We start from the raw sequence: 23,745 nt of genomic DNA, 5'->3' as shown, positions 1-23,745 counted from the left end.
ACACACATATTTACCCTCTCAGTCCGGCACACAACTTGTGTAAAAAAAGATTACATTACCACAAATAGGCTAAATGTCTATGGAAGCCCATTTCTGTCAGTAAAAAAAAATTAAAACTGGGCTTTGTTGATGTTTTTTTTTGCCCATATTAAGTCGAAATTATGAGATAAAAAGTCAAAATGATGAGATAAAAACTTGAAATTATGAGATAAAAAGTCAAAATTGTGAGATAATAACTCGAAATTAGGACTTTGTAGCTCATAATTTTTAAATGGTGGCTAATAAGACAGGATAGGCACCGGGATATTTATATGGGAGGTACTAATAAGGTAAGAATAAGCCTGAGTGACGTCAGTCTTCTGTTCATGCAGGGGGCTCCGGAGGCTCATCAGCAGCAGCCCCCATGTTGGAAACCCTGTCTCACCCTAACTTTCAGTCAACCTAACTACAGGCTGAGAGCTGGAGCTGAGGCGGGTTTTAAGCCTCTTTACAAACCGTTACATCACACCCACCTGTCAGTCAGGTCAGCCAAGAGCCTCGCTATGTATGTATCGTTCATAAAATCAAAACAGAGCCGTTCAAAGAAATTCATCTCCCGCTTAGTGTGTGCCAATGATGACATTAACTAATCAGACCTGTTTTGTTTTTTGTACCAGGCTGTAAACATGTTCATTCATGCTTTTTTGCCAGCCATGTCATGTGTATGTGACTTCCTGTGTTCCTGGAGCCAGCCTCTAGTGGACACTCGACTAACTGCAGGATTTTGCACTTCCGCATTTGCGTCATTTTTCAACACCTGAGGTTGCCGCTTGGTTTGGACTCTTTCTTGTCTTGTTATACTCGTGAAGGTGTCCGTTCCAAGTGGTAGTTTTACAAATCTGTGAGAAAAAACACCATCAAGAAGATCTGAAGCCGACACAGACTGACTGGTTAAGTTACTCTTTAATATACAACCCTGTGTACAAAAATGACCTGTGCAAAACATACATGACATAATCAGACATCAGTTTCAGAACGAGCGCATGAAGATCATAAAGTGTATCTGTTTTAACTAAGTAGATCTTTATTTGAGCACTTCATTGTATCTAATTATAATACAATATCTCAACTTCTGTTTTTACGGGTGAATCATTAAATCAGAGGTTTGCAAACATGTGCAACAATACACACTATAGGGCTTTTCAAACAACAACATTAGTAACATACATTCTAACTGAGATTATGTTGTTGTATTTCTCTTCATCATCTGTTTCTGTTTTGCTAAAATGTCGACCTAAAAGAAAATAAAAACAAAAATTAACGATCAAAACGAACAGAGGGAGTTTTGGAGAAACCACAGTTATTCAAATTTCATAAAAAGGAACATTACACGATTTCTACAGCTTCAGTAAAATAATGAATCTGAACATTCAGACCGCTCTAGCGTCTGCTTTCATCTGCAACAATGATATAACACACACTAAGGGCACACTCACACGAGGCAAAGCTGCTCTGTACCGTGCTGAAGTAAGATTGTCCCCCTTCCCCGTTCCCCCGCTGGCCTGCACTCACACTGCTCCAGGACTAACCGGGCCTGAGCATGGTTACCTCTTGTACATAACGTCATAATACAGAAAGATCATGAAGTATGCTTAGTTTACAAACAAAAAAATAAAAAATAAAAGGGACGCTTGGTCGACTCTGCGTCCGCACATCGGAGACCAACACAGAGAACATGACAGCTTCTTTACTGACTTTGAGGCTTATTTTCAGTCATTTAAGTCAGATACAGTCAGAACACTCTGGGATCGATTATACTTCCTGTTTGCGTCATGTACCCGTGGTTGTGCTCCAACCGTGCCAGGGCCAAGGAAGTGTACCCTGCTTATGCACAGAACCAAACACTCATAGTCAAACGTGCTTGTGCACCAGTACTGGTTTCCTCATGTGAGAGCGCCCTAAACATAACAAAAAACACATTTATAATATATAGCTCTATATCACTCATGTTCAGTTATATATTATGTTATTTTGTGCAAAACAGCCTGTACAGGTACTTTCTAAAACACACAAGAAAAACATCAACCGCACACATTCGTCATTCGTCTTTGTCCAAAACACACACACAATCATCGCTCACACCAAACATGAACAGGTGTGGAAGAAACAGGTGCACAGTGCAAGTGGAATCTATACAGGAAGTCGTTGTTCTGCAGACTGCAAACTCAAAATCAATGCAACGAGGTGTGATCATGGATTTGAAGTTAGCACGCTGTTAGCCTAAAAATAACGACAGAAACCAAGTTTGAGAAGAATGTATTTGACGTGTATTTATGATTTTATCGTTTGACCTATAGTATATCCCATCTGTTAACATGGAGGGGGCGGAGCCAAAGACTTATACTGCAGCAGCCAGTCAGTAGGAGGAGCGTCAAATGTTTTGGCTTCACTTTTAGGGAGCTGCATGTCGTCCATCTTTCTTTACAGTTATTGGCGCTGATGCACAGTGAAGGTCCCTAATTGGTTGTACTTTTGGTTTCTTTTATCGTATAAGCATCAAGAAACCAAAAACCAGGATGTGTGTTTAACCGCCTATAATAACTCCACAGTCTTATTGAGGTATTCATGAATTCCAGCCGTGCTTTAACAGTCCCAGTGAGGCTCTTCTGTCCATTAGAGTCCTGTTACTGGTTCAGTTTAGTTACTGGTCTCTCCCGGCCACCGTCGTACAAGTTGTGTTTCCGATGTTTCCTCCGGTTCATTGAGGTCAGATCTTTATCGAACACCTCTCCAGAGCGCAGCGCTGACACCAAATCATCAAACTCCCCGCCCTCCTCTTCATTCTCTCTGGCCTTCTTCGCCTTCTGCTCCCGGTCTTTCTTCAGCTGCAGAGCAAGAGGAAAAACATTCCCTTCATTTAACAAAAACCTGTTTGAAGACTTTTAAACATCTGCCTTCAGTCTATTTGTTAAAGGTGTCGAGAAAGACTTCCAACCTGTGCCTCCATCAGCGCCCGTCTCTCCTCCTCCTCCTTGCGTCGCGCCATGTTCTCGTTTTCCTGTTTGGCCTCGGAGAACGCTGTGAGGAACGCGTCGAAGATACCGAAGAACTCGTCGGGCTGCAGGTTGGACCCTTCTCCAAAGTGTCTCAGGGCCTTTGCAAACTTTTACAAAGAGAAATGACTGTTGAGTTCATTTAGGGATTTTAATTCCCTCTCTCAACTTGCAGTTCGACCTCCCATCTTCAGTTGACAGCGTTGAAACAGGCTTTAATGACCACAACTTAAATCTCCAATCACAGCATGTCCACTAAAATGTATTGTTTTTTTCACTGACATGCTAACTGTGTTATTCTAAGTATGTGACATCATCACAGAGAGGATCCCTTCAGAGAGAGACCTTTGAATGAAGGTGATATCGATTTTTGAAACCAGTAAGAGAAGTCACCAGACTCCATTCACAAAATCAGTCATTTTAAACCACTGAACACTGGACTTGTTGGTCCACCGCTGCTTAGATTTTGATAGGGTTTAATGTGTTTATTTGTGACTTTTGTATTTAAAATGATCAGTTTGGATCCATCACAGTGTCCGTTTAACACACAATTAAGCCAACAAACTAAAAAACTGAGACAGATTGTAGATCAGAAACTTCTATTTTCAGTAAGGTATAATTATTACTTTTGTCAGTGGAGTTTGGTGGCTTTGAAAAAGAGCAGTTTAACAGTTGTGTGTGTGGAGTCAAAAAGCATCTTGTGCTTATCTTCCTCTCTAACATCCTTTAACGATTGATGTCAGAATCCTTGGATAACAATCTGAGTCTGTCAGGGACAAAAAACAAGAACTACTAGCAGATGCACTTTGGTCACAAACATTTACCCTCAAAGATTGAAGCCATTACAGCCTGTTTCATGGCTGCGATCTGAAGAAATCAACTGGAGCAATTCAAAACCTTTTGTGGCTTCTTAGTGATTTAGACACAGAAATATGAAAATTTAAAACAAGGGTCCAGGGTTAAAAAAAAACATCAAGAATAAGATATAACCTTCACCATGTCTAAGCTGGATGACATGAAAAGACATAAATGTGTAACTGAGGCAGAAGTGAACAAAAGCAGTAATGTGTTCATGCGTCGTCCACTCACCACGTCTCTGGCCTCGCCGAGCAACTCCTCGACCTCAGAGAAGCTGAACGAGGCCACGGTGATGAACTGACTGACCACAGGGACGAACTTATCTGACGGACCGGCAGAGGACTGAGCCTGCTGGAGCTGCAGCTCCTGAACATCACACAGAAAGAAATACAAATACAGACATTCAAATGTGTGAATGTTATCCATACATGAAGCCTCTAGACAGAATTAGCTTACATGTCCTTGAACACATCTATTCAGATGATCAGGCGGGGTCACCACAGTTTTCTAAAACAGTAGATGAGCTGCTCTTTGGGGGGTTCAACATACGTTCACTCACCGTCTCAACACTCTTTAGACCCGACCTCAGGTTGCCGATGTCTTTCTCCAACTCGGTCATACTGAAGAGACGACGAGAACGACACAAAGACAAAAAAAAGAGGTCAGTCAGTCTTTTCTGGCTTAGTTTGTTTTTATCTTTTACTTGTTACAGTGAGATTTATAAAGAAGTCTCACAGTGAGTCCAAAACCACATTTATCCAGCGGACTTATTTCAGCATGGATTTTATTCTTCCAAAGCTGCTGTGGTTAAAAACCGCCTTATTTCATTTAAATCAGTGTTTCTCAACTGGTGGTCAACCGGGTCCCGGAGCCATTTTCATTGGGTCGCCAATGTGTGCCTGGAAAAATAAATGTGTCAAAAAGTCTATGAAGCGCTTTTTTCAACATGTTTGTTCCATTTTGTTTCATTGTTCTGTCACGTTTTGTACTGTCTGAGGTTTAAACTGCACAATTTCTCTTTGAACAATTGGTTGAAATATATCTGAAATTCAGGTCCCGATTTTTAAGGGAAGGGGTTGGTGGTGAGTCCTGAGGCTAGACCAGTTGAGAACAACTGATTTAAATAATAAATGTCGAGTATTTCCTGCAAGAATTTCATACTCCAGCAAGGTCTGGAGCTCTATCATCGACAGTCCTCCTAAGCCTACACCCTGGATGTGACTGTTTGTTCTTACTTGACTTTAGCAGCTTCTGGCACGTCCTGCAGCTCCTGACTAAACAACGCCACCTTCGGATACTTCTTCTCCAGAACAGTGATCATGTAGTGCAGCAGGGTGACGTGTCTATAACACACAACAAACAATCTAATCATCACAATAATCATTTTAACTATTTATCCCCTTGCTGTGGCTTTTTAAAGAAACTTGTAAAGATGCATTTTTTTTGACAAAGTGTGTTCTGTGCAATGAGGCAGAGGGCTGCAGCCTACTTGTCGATGCTGGACTTGGTGTCAGCTATCTTGTTGAGACTGGACACTTTAAACCCGTAGGCGTTTCCTCGCTGTCCTTTGTTCATGAAGTTCCCGAAGGCCAGGACGACCTCGAGGAGCTGCCGCAGAGTCTCACTCTTGAGCACCTCCTGCGACGCCAGAGTCAGAGCTGAAACACGGAGACGAGGAGGGAGCATGATCAACACGGCTGAATATCCGACAAGTGAACATTCACTTTCATCCATTTATTCAATGAGTACTTCTGACTGCTCGGGATGGAATCAGATACCTTTGATTTTCGGTTTGACCTCGGCCACTCGCTCAGCAAACTTCTTCTTGAAGTAGAGGGACTGCAGTCTTTGTTGGTAGTGGTTGATGCTGGAGGACGGAAAAAGAGACAAAAATGTGTTTGATGAGTCAGAGAGCAGCTCTACTGGGGCGGCTGTGGATCAGTGGCAGAGAGCTGGTAGCCTCTCAATTTTATGTGGATTTTGGCGCCCCCCTGTGGACAAAGTTTGTACTTTGAAGTCCCATTAGAGAGCACTGGTAATCCAGATTGTGTCATCTCTAAAAGTCTGAATCTGGAAAATTTTAATTCCATCAAATATTCTTTGAACAGCAGGAAAAAAGTAAGACGGCCTTGCCTGATCCTGGATAGTACATTTCATTCTGAGTGTGTACCTGCTCATGTCGTAGAGGAAGCGATCTGCTTTGGCCATACGATCCAGCTCGTGTTTGTGTTCCTCTAACAGCTCGATGTCACTCTTCTCAGGGACGAACTTCAGCAGCTACACACACACACACACACACACACACACACACACACACACACACACACACACACACACACACACACACACACACACACACACACAGAGCAAACATACGTGTAAGAGTGCATCCAATTTGTTTAAACTCCCCCTGGGAGTAGCTTAAGTTTGTTGAAGATAATCAAAAGTGATCATTGATCTCAAACTGTCCATCACATTCACGTTGTGTTCAAACCAGCAGCTTGAAAAAGGTGAGTGCCCCTGTATGACAACCTTTACGATGGATGCATTAGAACAGCGTACATTTCTGAGAAAACATTCTGAGGAGAATCTATCTGATCAAATTCATGTCCTGAACTTAAATATGTCTGTGATTTTTTTTTGAGGAAGAAGAAGAAGATTTTTTAGATGTGAACTCAAAATCTCCTGAATGTTGGTGTATGAAGGGTTAAACATCTATTTATGTCATTATTTATTTTGCACTTTACATTTGCTTTGATAGTATTTGCAAATATATATCTATATGTTGTCAGTAAGATCCCTACTTAGCTGTTAACTGCATTAAAATGATGAACATGTGGCTGGTTGATTGTGTGTTTATGTTATGTGTTTGTGTGTTTGTGTGTTTGTGTACCTGCTCCAGCATGTCTTTAGGTAAATCCTCCTGTTCGTCCATGCTCAGGATGGCATGTCGGATCTCCTCGTTGGTCAGCTTTAGCCTGAAAGTTTGAAAATAAGATTTATTTATCCCACAACTTGTACATTTCCAGTGTTCAGCAGCATCCAGAAACAACATTTATAGGGCACAAATAGAGTCGTTCAAATAGTTAAAGAACAGGAACAGACTCATAGTCCATGCAAACTGCGCTCATAAATGTTCACATGTTGTTGCACATTTACTCTAAGAAGATCATTTTAATAAGGTTGCACATGAGGGATTTTGAATTTAATTCCAGTTTGAGTACTTTGAGATCACATGTTTTAAGAGATGAATTCAATGTGACTTAAATATTCAACAATGAGATAAATAACTATAATAATAACTATGATAATAATAGTCGAGTGTAGGTTGTAGATAACATCTTCCTTTTCTTTCATTCACAATCATCTCTGACTCTCTGACTCTCTCTCTCTTCTCTCTCTCACACACACACACACACACACACACATACACACACACACACACACACACACACACACACACACACACACACACACACACACACACACACACACACACACACACACACACACACACACACACACACTGACCGTGACAGCAGGATGTTACAGTTCTGAGCTCGACGTCCATCGATCACTGACAGCTCCTTCACTTTCTTTGCAAAAGAAACATCATCCTCAGCCTCCTTCTGTTGGCACAGAATAAAAGTGTCTTTGAATATCTTTAGAAGCCGGAAACAGACGCTCCTGCTATTATTGCACAATGACATCAGTTCACATTTCCATGCTGTAATGCAATGACTTCTATTTGCAATCATGATTAGTGTCAGTGCGTCAGAATTTACTTGTGGTTTTTGGTACGCTGAGAAAGTCCCCTGAAACTCCTCCAGGTCCAGAACTTTGAACACCTTGAGGTCGTCGATGTCTTTCCAGATGGTTCCTTCTACCTTGTTCTGAAACAAACAAACACATATGCATCACTTTCAATCAAGCTCCAGTTTTTCATCTTTTTATTCAGACATTTCTGCAGCATCTGGATCAAACTCAGCCACTCCCATTGAAGACCACCGATGCGTTAATCTGTCTCCGACTAGCTCTTAAAGTTGAAAGACTTGGGTGGCGTCCCTCTGTTAAACATGTATCATAGTACTTTTTGAATAAAGCAGGAACATTTAAGGTCATGTGACCATGTCTTGTTGTTATTTCAAACCTTTTTTTCTTTAACTTTCTGCAGCTACCCAATGGGTTGTTTCTTCTTGATTTAATGTAATTTCATTTTGTGCATATTTCTGCAACATTGGCCAAATGTGTCATCCACCCGGCCCTGATGACCTTTGATACATCTCACTTTTGTTTGTGGCACAAGTTGTGATACATGTCCGTTGGTTAACTGTGCAGGTAAAAAGTCTCTATAAAAACCTGTTAGCTTTTAGTTCCTCAAAAAGAAGCTTCATGTTTCATTTATAAAGTGCCAGGTTATATGAGTGAGAATGTGGGGACAGTATTAGCAGCGCTGCAGTGCTAAATGCTCATCTGTATTCATGTGAAGTAGAATAACAGCAGAAGTTTAAACGCCCGGGTTTTGCAGTGTACCTCGGGCAGTTTGCTCCAGTTGAAGGACTTCAGTGGGTTTGATGGTCGAGGGATGTTCTTCCTCTGCGTGTTTCCAATAGGAGCTCCCGGAGGAGGTGGAGGAGGAGGAGCAAACGGAGCCTGGCCAAACGCTGGCGGGCCTCCTGGAGGAGGAGGAGGAGGTGGTGGCGGTGGAGGTGGAGGAGAAATGACGGACGAGACAGAACCAGGAGGAACTAAACCAGCGGAGGTCACAGGAGGTCCACCTGGAACACCGGAGGACTAACAAGAAGAGAAGATAGAAGAGAGTTATATTTGTATTCTGCTGTGTGGGAAACGGAGAAATGGACGTTTGTGTTGTTGACCGTACGGAGCTGAGCTGCTGCAGACGAGCAGACAGCTCTGCGACCTGCTGCTTTGCTGTCTTGTGGTCGTTGCTCTCCCGCTCCAGTTTGTCCTTCATCTTGTTCAGCATCGCCATCATGTCCTCTTTCTCCTTGTTCTTGGCCTCACACTCCCTCTCCTTCTTTTCAAAACGCTGCTGTAAGTTCTGGTGTTCTGCAGAGAGGACGAGGTGAGACAGAGGGAGTGAGAAAGGAGAGACTTTGAGGAGGAACTATCATTGCATTTCTTTTGGACAGACGAGAAGTGAAGAGGAAAACCAGAAAACAAACACATCTGAACTTCTTTTTACATCTGCACTTTTTGAGCATGATGTTGGTTCATGGTGTGCTTGGGTCTTGATGTGATCAGATATGGTTTAACCTGCTGTACAGAGGCCCTGAAACACCCTGAATCTCCACCTTTGCAAAGCTCAGTGACTTTTACCTTTTCTCATTTTATCAGCTTGTTCTTTCCATTTTTTGACCGCGTCCTCCTTCACAAGTCTGAAAACACAAACATCAAAGAAAAGAGAAATAAAAATGTAGTTCCTTTTTTTTTTTTTCTACATTTCTAAAGTTACTGATGTGTCCTGAAGTTGCTACACACCAACAGCCAACAGGTGGCAGCAGAGGCATACCTTCATGATTTGAGACTTAAAGAGCAGGACAAGCAGCAACCTCCAGTGTCACAAATAAATAAAAACAAAGCAAAATTTGGAAGTAGAAGTTAGAAACCCTGGAAACTTACAGGCGTACAAGATTTTTCACATTGAAGTCCTCCAGCGGTGCCACGTCGGGGTTTTCACCTTTATCCGTCTGCAGGACCAGCTGCTGGATGATCCGGTCCAACAGAACCCAGTACTGAAGAGTGGTGCTGCTCTGCTTATCTGCACACACACACACACACACACACACACACACACACACACACACACACACACACACACACATGGAGGTGTCAGCAGAGGGAACACCTGTCTTTAAACATGTTATGTCATCAGGATCATGCAGGGTCTTACAGGGCATCATGAGACAGTGGTGCAGAGCAGACAGCAGATGAGGATACGCATCAGTGTGCTTCAGTTTCTTCCTTATCAGCTCAAACATTTGGCTCGCACTTTTGGTTTCTATGTGCACCTAAAAAAAGATACCAAAAAACATATACTATTAAAACATGATGCACATTTTCACAATTCATTTAACATCAAGATGAAATGTAAGCTGGAGATGAACTGGTGTGGCGTCTCTTAAAGCTCCTGTGAGGAACTTTTTGATGGTGTCGTTTTTGGCGCCCCCCTGTGGACAAAGCAGTCCCTGCTGATTTTAGCCGGTTCATGTGTAAGTATGATTTCCTTCTGCTTTCTTTTAATGGTCAAATGTATCACTGGTCAAAATTTTAGGTGTGAGATTTTTTTTTTTAAAGGGGTTTTGTTTGCAGCGTCCTTTTCCTCACTTTATTCAACACCTACCCCGCAGCAGTTTCATACGGTGGCTTGGAAGTGCAAAACAAAATTACAAAGTGTGAAACACTTTTACAAAATGTGAGACAAATTTACATTTTCCGTCATTTGGTACATTCCCTTTCCGTCAAGATTCTGTTGTTTGTAAATTTATTTGGGGACTGGTAAAAGTGTTCTGCCACTTTTGTCTCAGTGCTTGTAAAAGTGTTTCACATCTTGTAAATTAGTTTTGTCTTTGGAAAAAAATGTTTTGGGTTTGTAATTTTGTTTCATAAAATGTAAAAATGTTTTTCAAAATGTAAATTTGTCTCACATTTTGTAAAAGTGTTTCACACTTTGTAATTTTGTTTTACAAAATTGTTTTAGTTTCAGGATGATTTTTTTAAAATCAGAGTCAGCTGTTACATATATCTCTACCAGACTCTGTTGACAAAAACAGTTATTTTTGCCATGCAGAGAACACACAGGCTGATGATCTGCTGCTGCTTCGATCTACTCGTCCGTTTGTGTTAATGTGTGACTTTGGTGTTTTAAACGCTGAGTTTCGATGCTGCACAATATTTGCACAACACACAGAGACAGAAAACAAGTAACCGAGCTGATTCAAACAAATTCCTGCTTTTGCTCAGTGGAGTCTGGTGGCTTTGAAGTGAGCCATCCAGCTTCTCTTTCAGGTCTGATTTTAAACGGGTGCTGGATTTTGTTGCAGCCATTACAGCCTTTCTATCTGCTGCCTACTGGAGCCATTTTTAAAACGTCTTGTGCATGAAAAATATGTAAAAATGTTTCCAATATTATCCATAAAATCCCCCTTAAGCGATTGTGTGTCACCTTTCTACAGAATATAACATGAATCAAACAAACATAGAGGATATGTAATATGGATCTGATTGACTTACAGCATCAAACTGTTTGGACATCAGCAGCTCGTCTTCATTCCTCAACATTTCAAAGAAGTCCAAATGTCTGCAAAGAGATAAACACACGTACCAACTGAATGCAGAAAGACACTTGAAATCTTATGTCATGGTACAGTTCTGTTCCTCTGACCAGTTACCTGTTGAATTAATGTTATTTCATTTAAACTTGTTGGAGATCAAAGTCTCACTGAGGTCAAAACGTCTCTTTTCTAACAGCGTTTTTACAAAGACGAGCAGCAGCAGCCGGATGTTGACTCAGACTAAAACCCATATTTATAACTTTGAAAAGAAAAATACAGAAAAATGTGTCAAAAATAAACAAACATCAACATCTCAAATACCCTAATCAAGATAGACTTGCATAAAAGTCACTTTGAATTACTTGGAATGCAGCCAGTGAGAGGATTTTGTTCTTTCTACCACAAAGAATTGATGTTTGAATTCTTTGCAAGCCTACCTGTCGAGGGTGGCGTTCTCGTGCAGGTGCAGTTTGTCGATGACCGGCTGAATGCCCAACATCAGGAACTCATAACGCAGATGGATCCTGAACTCCAGACTGGTCTGAAGACACAAACACGACACCACAGTGATGAGGTATTCATTCAGCAAGAAGGAAAGTAAAAAAAATATGATAGAATCAAATACTCTGGGTTTTTTTTTTTACAACAAAGAGACGTGTGATACAACTTTAAGGAATCCCGGTTTCTGACTCGATCCGCTGTCCTATTTTTAAAATAAAGGCATTAACTACAGATGTGCTCACCTCTCCTGCTCCTTTGCTGAGCACAGCGTTGATGAAGGACATGATGGCTGTCTTCAGGTTCACTTCGTCTCTGTATCGTCCGGTCGATCTGTCCAGTTCTGTCACCAGAGTCTGCACACAGGACAATAAAACATTCCTGTTAAATATCTATAAAACAGCCTTTTTGTTCTCCTGTACTTTGTTTGCATCAGAGAAAGACGTCGCTGTAAATGTTTATTATTGTGAGCATTCGAATGTGCAGAATCAGAGCATCTTTTTTTTTTTTTTTTTTAAGTTTTGCAGAGTAAGAACAAAAACTAAAGGCCGACCTGAAAGCGTGTCCTCTCTGCTGCAAACTTCTGGTAGAGCAGCATTGCTTCTAGGACTTTCTTGTGACCTCCAGGAACCAGACATACAGCACCGAGGATTTCCAACACGGCGATCTACAGAGAGACAGAAGAAGAAGAATGGTTTACAACAAATAAGAAGGAGAACGATTTTCATGCATAACATCAGCAAGAAGTATCCCTCAGTTGTCACAGAGATTTCGAGTAATTTGCCACATCACAAGAAGGAAAACAACAGTGTGATAATGCCAGCAGGGCACATGTAAGAACTAAATTACAATCATTCTCTGATAAAAAGTGACAATAATCTGCACGTGTAGTCAATAATGTGTATTTTTTAAGGATATAAATGATCAGATCACTTCCTGTTTGGTTGCACTTGATGGCTATAAACACATACTTTTGTATAGAAGTTTGGTGTAAGAGGCCATCTTGTTTTTGTGTAGCATCAGGAGGATTGACCAGTCATGCTTCACTTGAATTTGACTGCATGGAGGTAAATTGTCCTCGTGCAAATGTGGGGGAATGTACAGTATTAGCTGGAATGCAATCAAAGCACCAATCAGCTCATACCAGATGACAGTTTAACTTTTTATTCATCTCATTAATCTGCAATTGAGTTCAGCTAAAAGTGGCTAGAAGGTACCGTTAACATGGCCTTGATTTTGAACGTTAGCCATCTGGACATCTGCTGGCTTTACCAAGAACCCTGAACCTGCTGAAGCACCCTGAGGCTAAACCCTCGTCACCCAATAAGAGCTCAGTGACAGTGAGTGTCTGTTGGGTACCTTTGTTTTGATGTTTTCCGTGGCCAGACTCTGTGCGATGATGTTGATGCTCTCGCAGTGACCCAGCACGTGAGCTCTGCCCTGAGAGTTGTTCATCAGAGCTTTGATGCAGCCGATCAGAGTCGTGTGGACCTGAGACTCGGTGGTCTCATGGTCCATCGTCTTGAGGAAGTTCAGGATACAAGAGAGGCCGTCCAGCTCGATGAAGCGAGTCACAAACCTGGAGGTACATCGATCAGAAGGGGCAGGTTAAAATGATTCTACCATTTGAGAACAATGTGCGGCTTGGATGCAGGGGTGGTACCTCATTGGCTGAGTCCTCAGGGCTGTCTTTAAACCCTCCACAATCTTATGTCTCCCCTGGTCGCCCTCTTCTTCCAGGGTCAGCAGAGTCCTCCTCTGAGAGAGAGAGAGAGAGAGAGAGAGAGAGAGAGAGAGAGAGAGAGAGAGAGAGAGAGAGAGAGAGAGAGAGAGAGGTGTCAAATAAAGTGATACTGACTAAAAACATCCTCTCATGATGCGTTTTCAGACTGCAGGACTCATAGCTCTAGGAACTGTTGGATCCCTTCCCCCTCCGCACCGCAGGAACTATGAACTATTTTAGTTCCTAGAGCCACGTTTAGAGGAACCTTTTCAGCTCCTGCTTCAGAGGAGGTACCATGGTGGTGTGGAATCAGACAGATAAACGAACCCATGGGGTGTAGTTCTCAGGGAACTTCCTAGTGGATAGTTCCACTAAAAAAAACTAAACTTTGGTTAGGGATGGGAATCATTCAGGTTTTTTTTACGACCGGTGCTAAACTGATACTTTGAAAACGGTACTGGTGCCATGGTGAATGTTTACTTCCATTTAATTACGTGCAGCCATTCACAGCCTGTTTCTCTGCTGCTGACTGAAGCAGTTTACTGTTTAGTGACATATGATGGAGAACCTAAACATGAAGGAATTCTTTCATCAAAAAAAACAAACTGCAATGTCATTTAGACCAAACCTTATTGTTAAAAAATAAATAGAAGTGGATAAACTGATGACTTTATCAACCGTGAATAAAAGGTCACATTTAAAGGGCCAGTGTGTAAAATAGTTGTGATGATTAAGTGTAGTTTTGTCATCATCTTATCTGTCAGCACTGTCCCACGTTCAAACAACAAGGAGGTGGGAAGATTTGACTTTTTAAAGAGTTCACTAAGAGATAAGTAAACATGTGTTTGTGTTGGGATAAACTGTAAACATCATGCTGAAGACATGGAGAGGTACTCACAGCAGCCATGGACCTGAGCTGGTCGATGTAATACTCTGGCCACCGGGTCGCTCCTTTATTCTCCTCAGCCTCCTGACATACACAGAGCAGACAAGGACACAAAGGATGAGGCATATTTGTGCAATCTGAGATCAGACATTGTAGCGTGGCTGTCAAGAAAAGTATAAACGTGCTAGTTTCAAATGTTTGTCTGATGGAAACGTTTAAATGAAATAACTGAAGAACTACAGATTTGCTGCTAAAGTTTCTCACCATTTTCTTACTACAGTAAATTTGCCATTTTTTCTCGGCTGGCAGAGCAAACATGGCGGCTCTGTGCTCCTCGGTGAGGTCCAGCTCATCCTAAAACAGAAAGAGAGAATGGACAGAGTTGGTGATAAGAAGGAAGATGATTCAGAATATGACTCTGGTTCTGATTCTGGTTTTAGGACTCACCACCAGCTCGGCGAACATGGAGTCCAGCTCCTGAGAGGCGGGCATGGGCAGGGTGGACTCCAGGACAGCCGCCGTGTTGACATTGTCGTGGAGGTAGGTGATCTCCGGTTGGTCACTTTCTTTGAAGCAGCAGGAAAACAGAGAGGACAGACCCCGCGCCTCGGGCTGCCTCACCCGGGACGCCATGTTCACGGTGGGGACGTCACCAGAAGTGTTGACTGAGGGAGAACAGAAAAAAAAAAATCAAATCATAAGAGACGCAATAGAGCAAATCAAGATGCTTCAAAGGATCCAAAGCCACATTTCAAAGTGTGATATGAAAATAGATATGATCCTAATCTAAGCAAAGTTTAAATCATTTACTTGTTTCGTCTGGTTCCCTCCACAATAAAAGTTGGCAGAAACATCTGTTACTTCCACATTAGGAGAGACTTGATAGTCTCTGCAAGTAAATGGTAAAAACATGAGTAAACATGCAACTGGAATCTCAGCGTCTCCCAAAGGTGTGTGCGCTCTTTTGCAAGATCTCAAAAAAGTTTTTAGAATCTTGCAAAAGTTTCTCAGGATCTGGCAACGTCCAGGATAATGCAAAAGTTTCTCAGGATGTTGCAAATGTTTTCTAAGGATCTGGAAATTTATTGGGAACACACAAACGTTTTCTGGAATCTTCCCAATCTCCCTAAAGTTTCTCGGATCTTGAAAAAGTTTCTTTGGATACTGCAAACGTTTTGTGGGATCTCGCAAAAGTTTCTCAGGATCTGAGAATCTCTTGGGAACACACAATCGTTTTCTAGAATCTTGCAGAGTTTCTCGGGGTCTTGCAGAAGTTTTGTGGGATCTTGCAAACGTCTCTAATTATCTAAAAAAAAACTTTCAAGAAATCTTACAGAAGTTTCTCATGACCTCTCAGAAGTTTCTTGAATGTCACAAAAGGTTTCCTCTGGGATCTCAATTACTGTTTTCTATATATGAAGTCTAAACTTTTTTTCTCTTCATGTACCTTGGCAACCTCGTCTCTATCGGACAGTTGGTTTGAAAATATCCTAAAACAGAATACATGAAAACATTGTCCTTGAAAGACAGAAGCTTTGGATTGATAACCTCTAGAAGCTTCAGATAAACTTCTGATCAACTAAGAGATTTTGGCCAGTTTTGAAATTAGGATCTGGAGAAGATCTTTGATCCTTAAAAGCCCGGATGTCATTGCAGTATGTTCCCCTTGCTTTCCCTCTCCATACAGACAGTTTCCCTTCATACACAAACGCCTGTTGATACGTGATTGGTCAATACCACTCAGACTACAAACACATTAAAACATGTTTATGTAGAATCTGGAAATAGGGATTGTTACTTCTGTAACTTGACTAAATCAGGGTTAAAAGAGTTCTCCGCTGCAGCTTCTGATTTTGAATCATGTTTCATTAAAAGACAGGTTTGATGTCCAACTACACGTCTGTTCTTTAACTTAAATACTTTATGTTGCATGTGCACACGCACACAATCTTCTGTTCAATTATTTCTTTCTCTCAAACCTTTAAACATGAAATAATCAGAACTTTTGATTTGCTTACACACCCATTAACACTCTGCAGGCAGCACAAACACCGGTCTCCATGTCAACACCAACACAATCAACCACACACACACACACACACACACACACACACACACACACACACACACACACACACACACACACACACACACACACACACACACACACATACACACACACACACACTTATCAGGGTGTGATTAGACCACAGCAGTTCTTGTTCGCCCAGCTGAGTCATGAGGTGTGGCTCTCCACAGTCCTGTCTGATCATTTCTGGAAGCTGATTGATGAAAACAGCACTGAGGTATGTCAGGAAGAGTTTCAGTCCACATACTGAAGTCTTTTGGTTATGAGGCGAGTTGTGATGGTGCAACGTCAGACTCCAAACAGAGACTCCTTGTTCTCCCCTAATGGAGCGGTAAGACTGAACTGTGCATTGATCCATATTGAGAGCTTTGCTGCAATTTTATTAAAGGGGACATATTATGAAATATCCCCTTCTACAGTGTTTTTGAACATATATTTGGGTAACCTGAGTGTCTACTGACCCACAAAATGTGAAATAAACCCATCCAGTCATTTGTTTGTGGTCTGCATCAGTCTTACAACACAGAGAAAAATGCTCCGTTTCAAATGTGCTCTCCTTGTGATGTCACAGTGGGATTCTGGTAAAAAAAAAATCCCCTCCCCTCCCCTGGTATCTCCACCCCCAGACTAGAGCAAAACGTTTGCACAGGTCCGCCATTTTTATTCTTACTAGCGAAGGAGTGATGTCTACCGGGAAAACTAAGGGGTAGGGGCTCATTGCATTTAAAGAGACACACACACCAAAACGGAGCGTTCTGAGAGAGCTGGTTTATACAGGGTCACAAACCTCCTCTGGTGCTTGATTCATGTTATATTTTGACCAAAGCACAGCACAGATGTTTCATTTAGACCACAGGGGACTGTTTGAAAAGGTGGAGAAGGGGGATAATATGTCCTCTTTAAGGTTATTTATCGTTCCAGTAAAACAGTTTAAGTATACCATCTTTGTGGCGTTTTTTTACATCATTGGTAGATTTAATTAGTTATTTGAGCCGTCAGGATTCAATATGATACAAGTTCAAATCAAATGATACCTGTTTCGATGCCACAGCAACAAAAATAGAATTTCTTGTTTTCAATTATCAAAAATGTTGCTGGCAGCGCATTAAAGAGGACGGGAAACTTGGCAGGACGTTCTGTGTCACTAACTTTTTGGCCACATTGCATCTCTGAAAAGTTGGCGCCCAGTCAGAGGATTTATTATTGTCGGGTGATGGACTACAGAAAGCTCTGATGAAGGATAGAAAACCACATCAAAACATGTCAATGTTTGATTCTCAAATTCAAACTTAATTTGAATCTGATGAGTTTTCCACAATGGGGAGATATTTTAACCAATCCTTGTTATGACCACGCTTATTTGAACAAAGGGAAGTCAAATAAAGAGATGGTTAAAGCAAAACATAATTTATTAACAGCAGAAGTGAAATGATGTTACAAAAACAAAGCGAAGGTGAGGCTGGACTGACAGGCAGATCAGGAGCGGGCGGGGCGATGAAGCATTTTGACCTCAGACAGATGAGCACTCCCTCTGCAGCCGTTAATAATCAAGTTCAAACAGCTTTTAGATCTTCTCTTGGAGGCTGATTACAGATGTAAGGAACTAACAAGAACCTGTGTGGTCAGGGAAGATGCCAGGAGATGATTCCAAACTTGGTTACCGTAGAGCTCTAAAGGGCAGCTGTCTAATGAGATGCAGCTTCAGATGATCCATAAACACCAAACACAGTCCTGTAAGGAGGGCCCATTTCTGCAATAACTGAAAATAAGAGTTCATTTTTTTTTATTTTGCAGGTTGAAGTTTAAAAAGAAATACCTTTGTCCAATGCATCAAATGATCAAATAAATAAGAAGGAACAAAACCAAGAAGAGCTTTATAACTAAGACTCAGCCAGTGGATATACCTACTTCAAGGATGGCCAATCAGATTTAGTGTACAGGTCACAGTGATGAGTAAAGCGTCTACAACCAGTAACAAATCTCAGCGCACAGTGATACACGGTGTCCAATGACTGTAAACATTTGGCCGAGGCGCCCATAAACAGTACATCTCCATAATCCAACAAGGAAGAAAGGTTGATGAAACAAGAAGTTTCCTCGCTCTGAGGGAAAAGCAGGATTTATTTCTAAGAAAACGATTCAGTTTTAACATAAATACGCTATTTTGTTTCGGGTTTTTATTTGAAGCTTTTCACACATTTGATATTTCGCGTTTATATTTTTGGTTTCAGATTATTTATAACATAATGGTGATGAACTCTGGTTGGAGGGGCCCCTGTGAACTTTTCATCCGACTCGAGGATCACCGCTGCTTAAAGCATGAACCATCTGAACTGTCCAAACAGTATGTTAGCCACCAGAGAAAACTGTTGTTGTTGCTTTAAAAAGATTCATTTTGTGTTTCTTTTCTGTTGGAATCAGTTACGTCTTTGGCACATCAATGTCAAAGGAGGTAAAGCATAAAAAAGATCACAGAGCTAAAGAAGGAGGAAGTTACTGCGAGACAGCGATCAAACAATAAAGCCCTAAATTTCTGGAAACAAATCTTGTTCTGAGACCGAGACTAGACTAAGACATTAAGGGATCCAGACCGAGTCGATACCAAAACCAAGGCAGGGCGAGACCGAGACAAGACCAAGACCATAACTATAAATCTTCATCTTGTGCAGGGGTCATGTCACTCACTTAGTCTGTAACACCAGGAAGATTGTGAACATAACTGGGGGATACAAGTCTAATTATGAATGAAGTGAAGATTCCCTCTAATCACTTCACAGGTCTTGACCATTCCTCATTTAAAATCTGGAGTCCACCCAGTCTGAGACCGAGACGAGACCGAGTAAAAGTGCCTTCCATTCAAAAGTGATCTCAAGACCGGTCTTGAGACCAAGAACGATTTTGAGTACTTCAACACTACTGAGAATATTATTAACTCAGAATCAGTGAGAGAGAAAAAAAAACCTTGAAAGGTAGAAAAAAATGTAAACTTGCTTCATTTTTCAGAGATGGAAACGAATCCATCACACCAAAGATGCTGCCTGCAGTGACACAAATTAAACCTTCAAACTTTATAAACGCACTGAAGTACAAAACGGTAGTAAGTCCATCGATGCATTATCAGTGAGTACCTTCCCTGCTTGTCTATTAAAAAGATGTCAAGAGTCATCAGACATTATTTTTTGCTTGGATTAAAGTGTTTACTGGTCGACTCACTGACTTTTTTCAGCGTCCTTTGTTTCAGCTCCTCCAACATTAAAAACACAAAACATAAAGTCATAGGAGCTCTGACATGTGATGTTTGTTTCTGTTTGTTTACATCCTGTCTGTCACTAATGTGTTTTACATAACAGCAAGTCAATGTGTGCTGCAAGACTCTAATAATGATCAGCTGTGTGTGTGTGTGTGTGTGTGTCCATGCTCTCGATCGATGACGGGATTATTACTCGTACGGACACTCAGATGAACCAGTGAGCGCGGAGTGCACGGGGTTCAATCAATACGTATCGACCCCTGCATGTTCTCTCCTGCACACAGAGCTCAAAGGTCAGTGTCAGCCACAGAGCGGTGGAGGGATTACTATCATTCAAGGACGATTCAGGCCGGAAATGTTTGCTGGGAGTGTATTTCCCACCCTGGATTCAAAACTATGAAGAGAAAAAGGGCCGCTTGGAAAAAAAAGTTTTGAGTACAGACTTTTTTTCCCAGAGTTCTGGAAAGAGTTTTGTGTCACGAAAACATGACAATAGTGTCATCTAGCCAACATGGCTTCAATCAAAACCAAAGGATCAAGTCAAATCATGTGCCATCAGTTATTTTAGTGTTATTATTTTTTTGGAATCGTCAAAATCCAGCCAAATACCTGAATTCCTTTGAGTACAGCAAAACAAAAACTTTCTGTCAACTCAGACACTATACAAATATGTAGTTTCATTTTTTAAAGAATCAGATGTTCCCTTAAAGGTCCAATCTGTAAGATATCTACTGATTTAAAAGATAAACTGACCTTACTATATGATCAGACATTAAGGAAACATGCTATGTTGAAGTGCTGGCTTCTCTGACAACAATGCAGCAGTCAGTATGTTCTCCTTCTAACTTTAGATTCTGGTCCTGAATGCTCTGGATTTGTTTGGACCAGAGAAGGTAGGCGGTTTTAAGGCACCCCCACACAGCCGTTTTGGACGCCCCTCAGTTTGTCAGATATGAGAGCAGTTATCAGGTCAACAGGTGTTGCAGTGATGGAAGCGGTCAACAGAAGTGGTTCAGATAGAAGTGATTGTACCCGACCTAAAAAGCCTCTGCATGTTTCTAATAAGCTCCACGAGCAGAAACGTGCTCAAACTAGGATCAATATTTGAGATGCTTTTGAAAAATGGAGAGAGGTTAGAACACAGAAAGGTTTACAGACCGATGCAGAGCTGGATAAACACTGAAGCTTCAGTGTCCACCACATGGCAACCTGCATGAGCATCGACTCTCGAGAGGAGGGGGCGGAGACAGCTGTCTGCAATGTTTAGAATTTGGACTGCAGTACCTGTTTTAAACACTAGGTGTCAGAGATACATACTGCTCCTTTAGAAAGCTGGTCACTGGAGACTGAGTCAAAATAAATTCTGATACAGATTCTCCAGGTTCAGGAAGGTATTTTCTCTCTATCTGTATCCTTATTTAATTAAAAAATTAACCTAATGCAGAAGTTCAAAATCCTGCAGTTCATCAAGTGTCCACTAGAGGCTGGCTGCAGAAGCACAGGAAGTCACATACACACCCTGTCAAAAAAATCCTGTTTTTACATCAGAAATGTGTTTACAGCCTGGTATAAAAGAACGTGATAGTTCTGACTAGCTCATATCTCGATCGGCACACAGTGAACGGGGGGGAATTACATTTTTTTTTTACAACTCATCAGTCTTAATTTTATGATTCATAAGCGTTGTTCTCAATAGGGCGCATAGCTATTGGATTATCCAAAGGTTGGCGTTTACAAACCCCTCGATCCTCTCCTCCTAATATGAACACCTCTGGTGGAGGTCAAATGTCAAACTCAGACTCAGTCATACACACCAAGAAATCAACATGTGACATCATAATGGCTACATACATCAGACATATTCTGTGAGTTTCTTTTCTTTAACATAGTTGTTCATCTGTATTCATATTTTAAATGGAACAGTTTCACATCGTCAGCTTTTGAAAAGACAACACTGCTGGCTCTAAACGTCTCCCTCCACATTTGCCTCGTAATGCAACTGAAGAAGGAATCTTTTATTTGATTTTACATATTTTATTACTCCAAGAGGGTAAATTCTGGTTTACACTCTGTTATAGAGAGACATGCTTCTCACACGCATAGGCCTGATGTACACACACATGCACAGACAGGAGCTGTGAACATGTATTAATGGAGAGATGTCAGAGTGGGGCTGCTACACAGGGAGCACTCTGTTGGAGGTTCAGTGCCTTGCTCAAGGGCACCTCGGCAGTGCTTAGGAAGTGACCTGACATCTCTCCAGCTACAACATCCTGACTTTCATTCTCACCGGGACTTGATAGGTGACCATCTGCTTCCCACCCCAAGTCCCTACTGACGGAGCTACTGCCGCCTCCCCTTTCTACATCTCATGTGCATGTTTCTATCACATCCAGGGCGGTGAGAGAGAATAGCATCATATTTAAACTCGCATCATTTGGCCCAATTAGATCAAATCTGCCAAAACAAAACCATCTGAAGTCAGATTTGGACTTTTGTTACTTGTGCTTTTTTTTTTTTTTTTTTTACTTGTGCAACATTTCTAATATCGTCATGTTTAAGCTCCAGATTGAACCGATTAGGTTTAGCAAAAAGATTAGAGTTCATGTTGAAACAACAGTTATGATCAAATGTTCTGCATAAAAACAAAAGAACCTTCTCTTTATTTGTTCTGTAACTAATCTGTCTGGGGTCAACTAAAGAGCAGTAAACTTTTTGGTGGCTCACAGCAGGATCCAACCCTCGGTCACTTGGATTCAAATCTCATGTTTTACTACAGACAACTCTGGATTTCATTTCAGCAGAATACAAGTCTTTGTGGAACTATTTTACAATCTTGGTGTTTTGTTTTTCCGACATCTTTACTTCTAAACTTTCCATGATTCCCTTTTTTTTCCCAACAGTTCTGTTTTCTTTGTCTCTACAGTACCAGCAGGAACGTATCCGTTAGATTAAACTTTACTAATCCCACCAGTTGCAGTTTCTTTCCAGCAGTGGCAAAAAAACACAAAAACATGATTCAAAAAATGTAAAACCAGCCGGACAAGAGAGAGAAAATGTAGTAGTGTGAGTGCAGAGGAGAGGAAGGACACAGGGAGGTAAACATAACCTCATTTGGGTTGTCAATAGTGTTTTAGCTGATTTGTTATAAAGGAGAGGGTTGTACTGCTGTTCCACATTACGTGTGTGTGTTTGTTGTGTTTCTTACCTTTGCACTCCTCTTCTATGTGATGCACTGAGAGGCCATGTTGAGCTCCAGCAGTGAGTGTAGCAGCAGGCAGGTGTCAGAGATCCTTTACTCTGCGCTTACTGTTGCTCCAAATCCAACATTACAACAGCTGGTTGCTACGCTGAGTCTCTTCTGAAGACGTGTTTTTTTTTAAACATCTTTTTCATAAAATCCAGAAGAAAAAAGAGAAAATATGAGAGGCGGGTAAAAATCAGAGATTTAAATTCCCGTGCAGGAAAAAATAGCAACAAAGTCTGAAACTTGAATCACTCTGTAGAAGATTTTAAAGATGTTTAGAGTCTGCATTCATAATCTACGAGAGATAGAACGTCCCCTCAGAGTTTGACAGGAACTTGGAGAAAAAAATCTAAAAAATCCACTCTCATTCAAATCCTCTCTCTACCCCTCGCCTGGTGCTGTTCTTCTGCCTCTGCGTTCTTCTTCTTCTGTTTTGTTTTGTGAACTGATCAGTAGATCTGATCAGCGTGTGTGTGTGTGTGTGTTTGTGTGTGTGTGAGGCGGAGAAACTGACGATGAGCCTGGGTGAGAGTGTTCAGTATGTGGAGAGAGCAGAACACACACAACTGCATTCCTGTTGGAGGCAGTCACACCCAGACCTCACCCACTACTGTGTGTGTGTGTGTGTGTGTGTGTGTGTGTGTGAGAGAGAGAGAGAGAGAGAGGTCTGACAGTGGTGGTAATAGCGGTGCAATTTATGTTCTGATTTTTAATCGGGCTCCCCTTTTTGAAAATGAACCCTTTCAGTTGATCAGATTTCTCCTGCCGTCTCATCCTTGTAAAATCACCCGTGACCCCGTCTCCTGCGGCACCTTTGAGTCTGGACCGCCGTCTTCTGTTTGTAAAAATCACAATATTTCTACTCAT

General features: G+C 41.4%; 1 protein-coding gene across 1 annotated transcript; it reads right to left on the bottom strand.

Moving 5' to 3' along the window:
- Positions 1-923: 923 nt before the first annotated feature.
- On the bottom strand, positions 924-23,378 carry daam1a (dishevelled associated activator of morphogenesis 1a). Its single transcript, XM_061063133.1, has 26 exons — positions 22,840-23,378; positions 14,740-14,957; positions 14,557-14,646; positions 14,305-14,376; positions 13,347-13,441; positions 13,043-13,262; positions 12,237-12,350; positions 11,929-12,039; positions 11,623-11,726; positions 11,145-11,211; positions 9,805-9,922; positions 9,534-9,672; positions 9,231-9,289; positions 8,773-8,960; positions 8,424-8,684; positions 7,676-7,783; positions 7,422-7,519; positions 6,784-6,868; positions 6,061-6,167; positions 5,669-5,757; positions 5,380-5,548; positions 5,126-5,233; positions 4,450-4,510; positions 4,122-4,256; positions 2,975-3,142; positions 924-2,864 (listed from the first exon to the last, which is right to left on the bottom strand). The coding sequence occupies exons 2-26, from the start codon at positions 14,923-14,925 to the stop codon at positions 2,664-2,666; spliced, it is 3,153 nt and encodes a 1,050-aa protein (XP_060919116.1). The 5' UTR covers positions 14,926-14,957; positions 22,840-23,378; the 3' UTR covers positions 924-2,663.
- Positions 23,379-23,745: the final 367 nt, after the last annotated feature.

The sequence above is a fragment of the Labrus mixtus genome, chromosome 18 (genome assembly GCF_963584025.1).
Source record: "Labrus mixtus chromosome 18, fLabMix1.1, whole genome shotgun sequence".
Taxonomy (NCBI): Eukaryota; Metazoa; Chordata; class Actinopteri; order Labriformes; family Labridae; genus Labrus; species Labrus mixtus.
The sequence above is the reverse complement of the archived record's forward strand: the minus strand, read 5'-3'. Positions and strand labels throughout refer to the sequence as shown.

Excerpts from the sequence above, each read along its gene's own strand:
- daam1a (XM_061063133.1), bottom strand. The coding sequence starts at position 14,925 with ATGGCGTCCCGGGTGAGGCAGCCCGAGGCGCGGGGTCTGTCCTCTCTG. Across the intron at positions 14,377-14,556 it reads TTTACTGTAGTAAGAAAATG|GAGGCTGAGGAGAATAAAGG; the intron begins GTGAGAAACTTT and ends TGTGTATGTCAG. Across the intron at positions 6,869-7,421 it reads TGTAACATCCTGCTGTCACG|GCTAAAGCTGACCAACGAGG; the intron begins GTCAGTGTGTGT and ends TCAAACTTTCAG.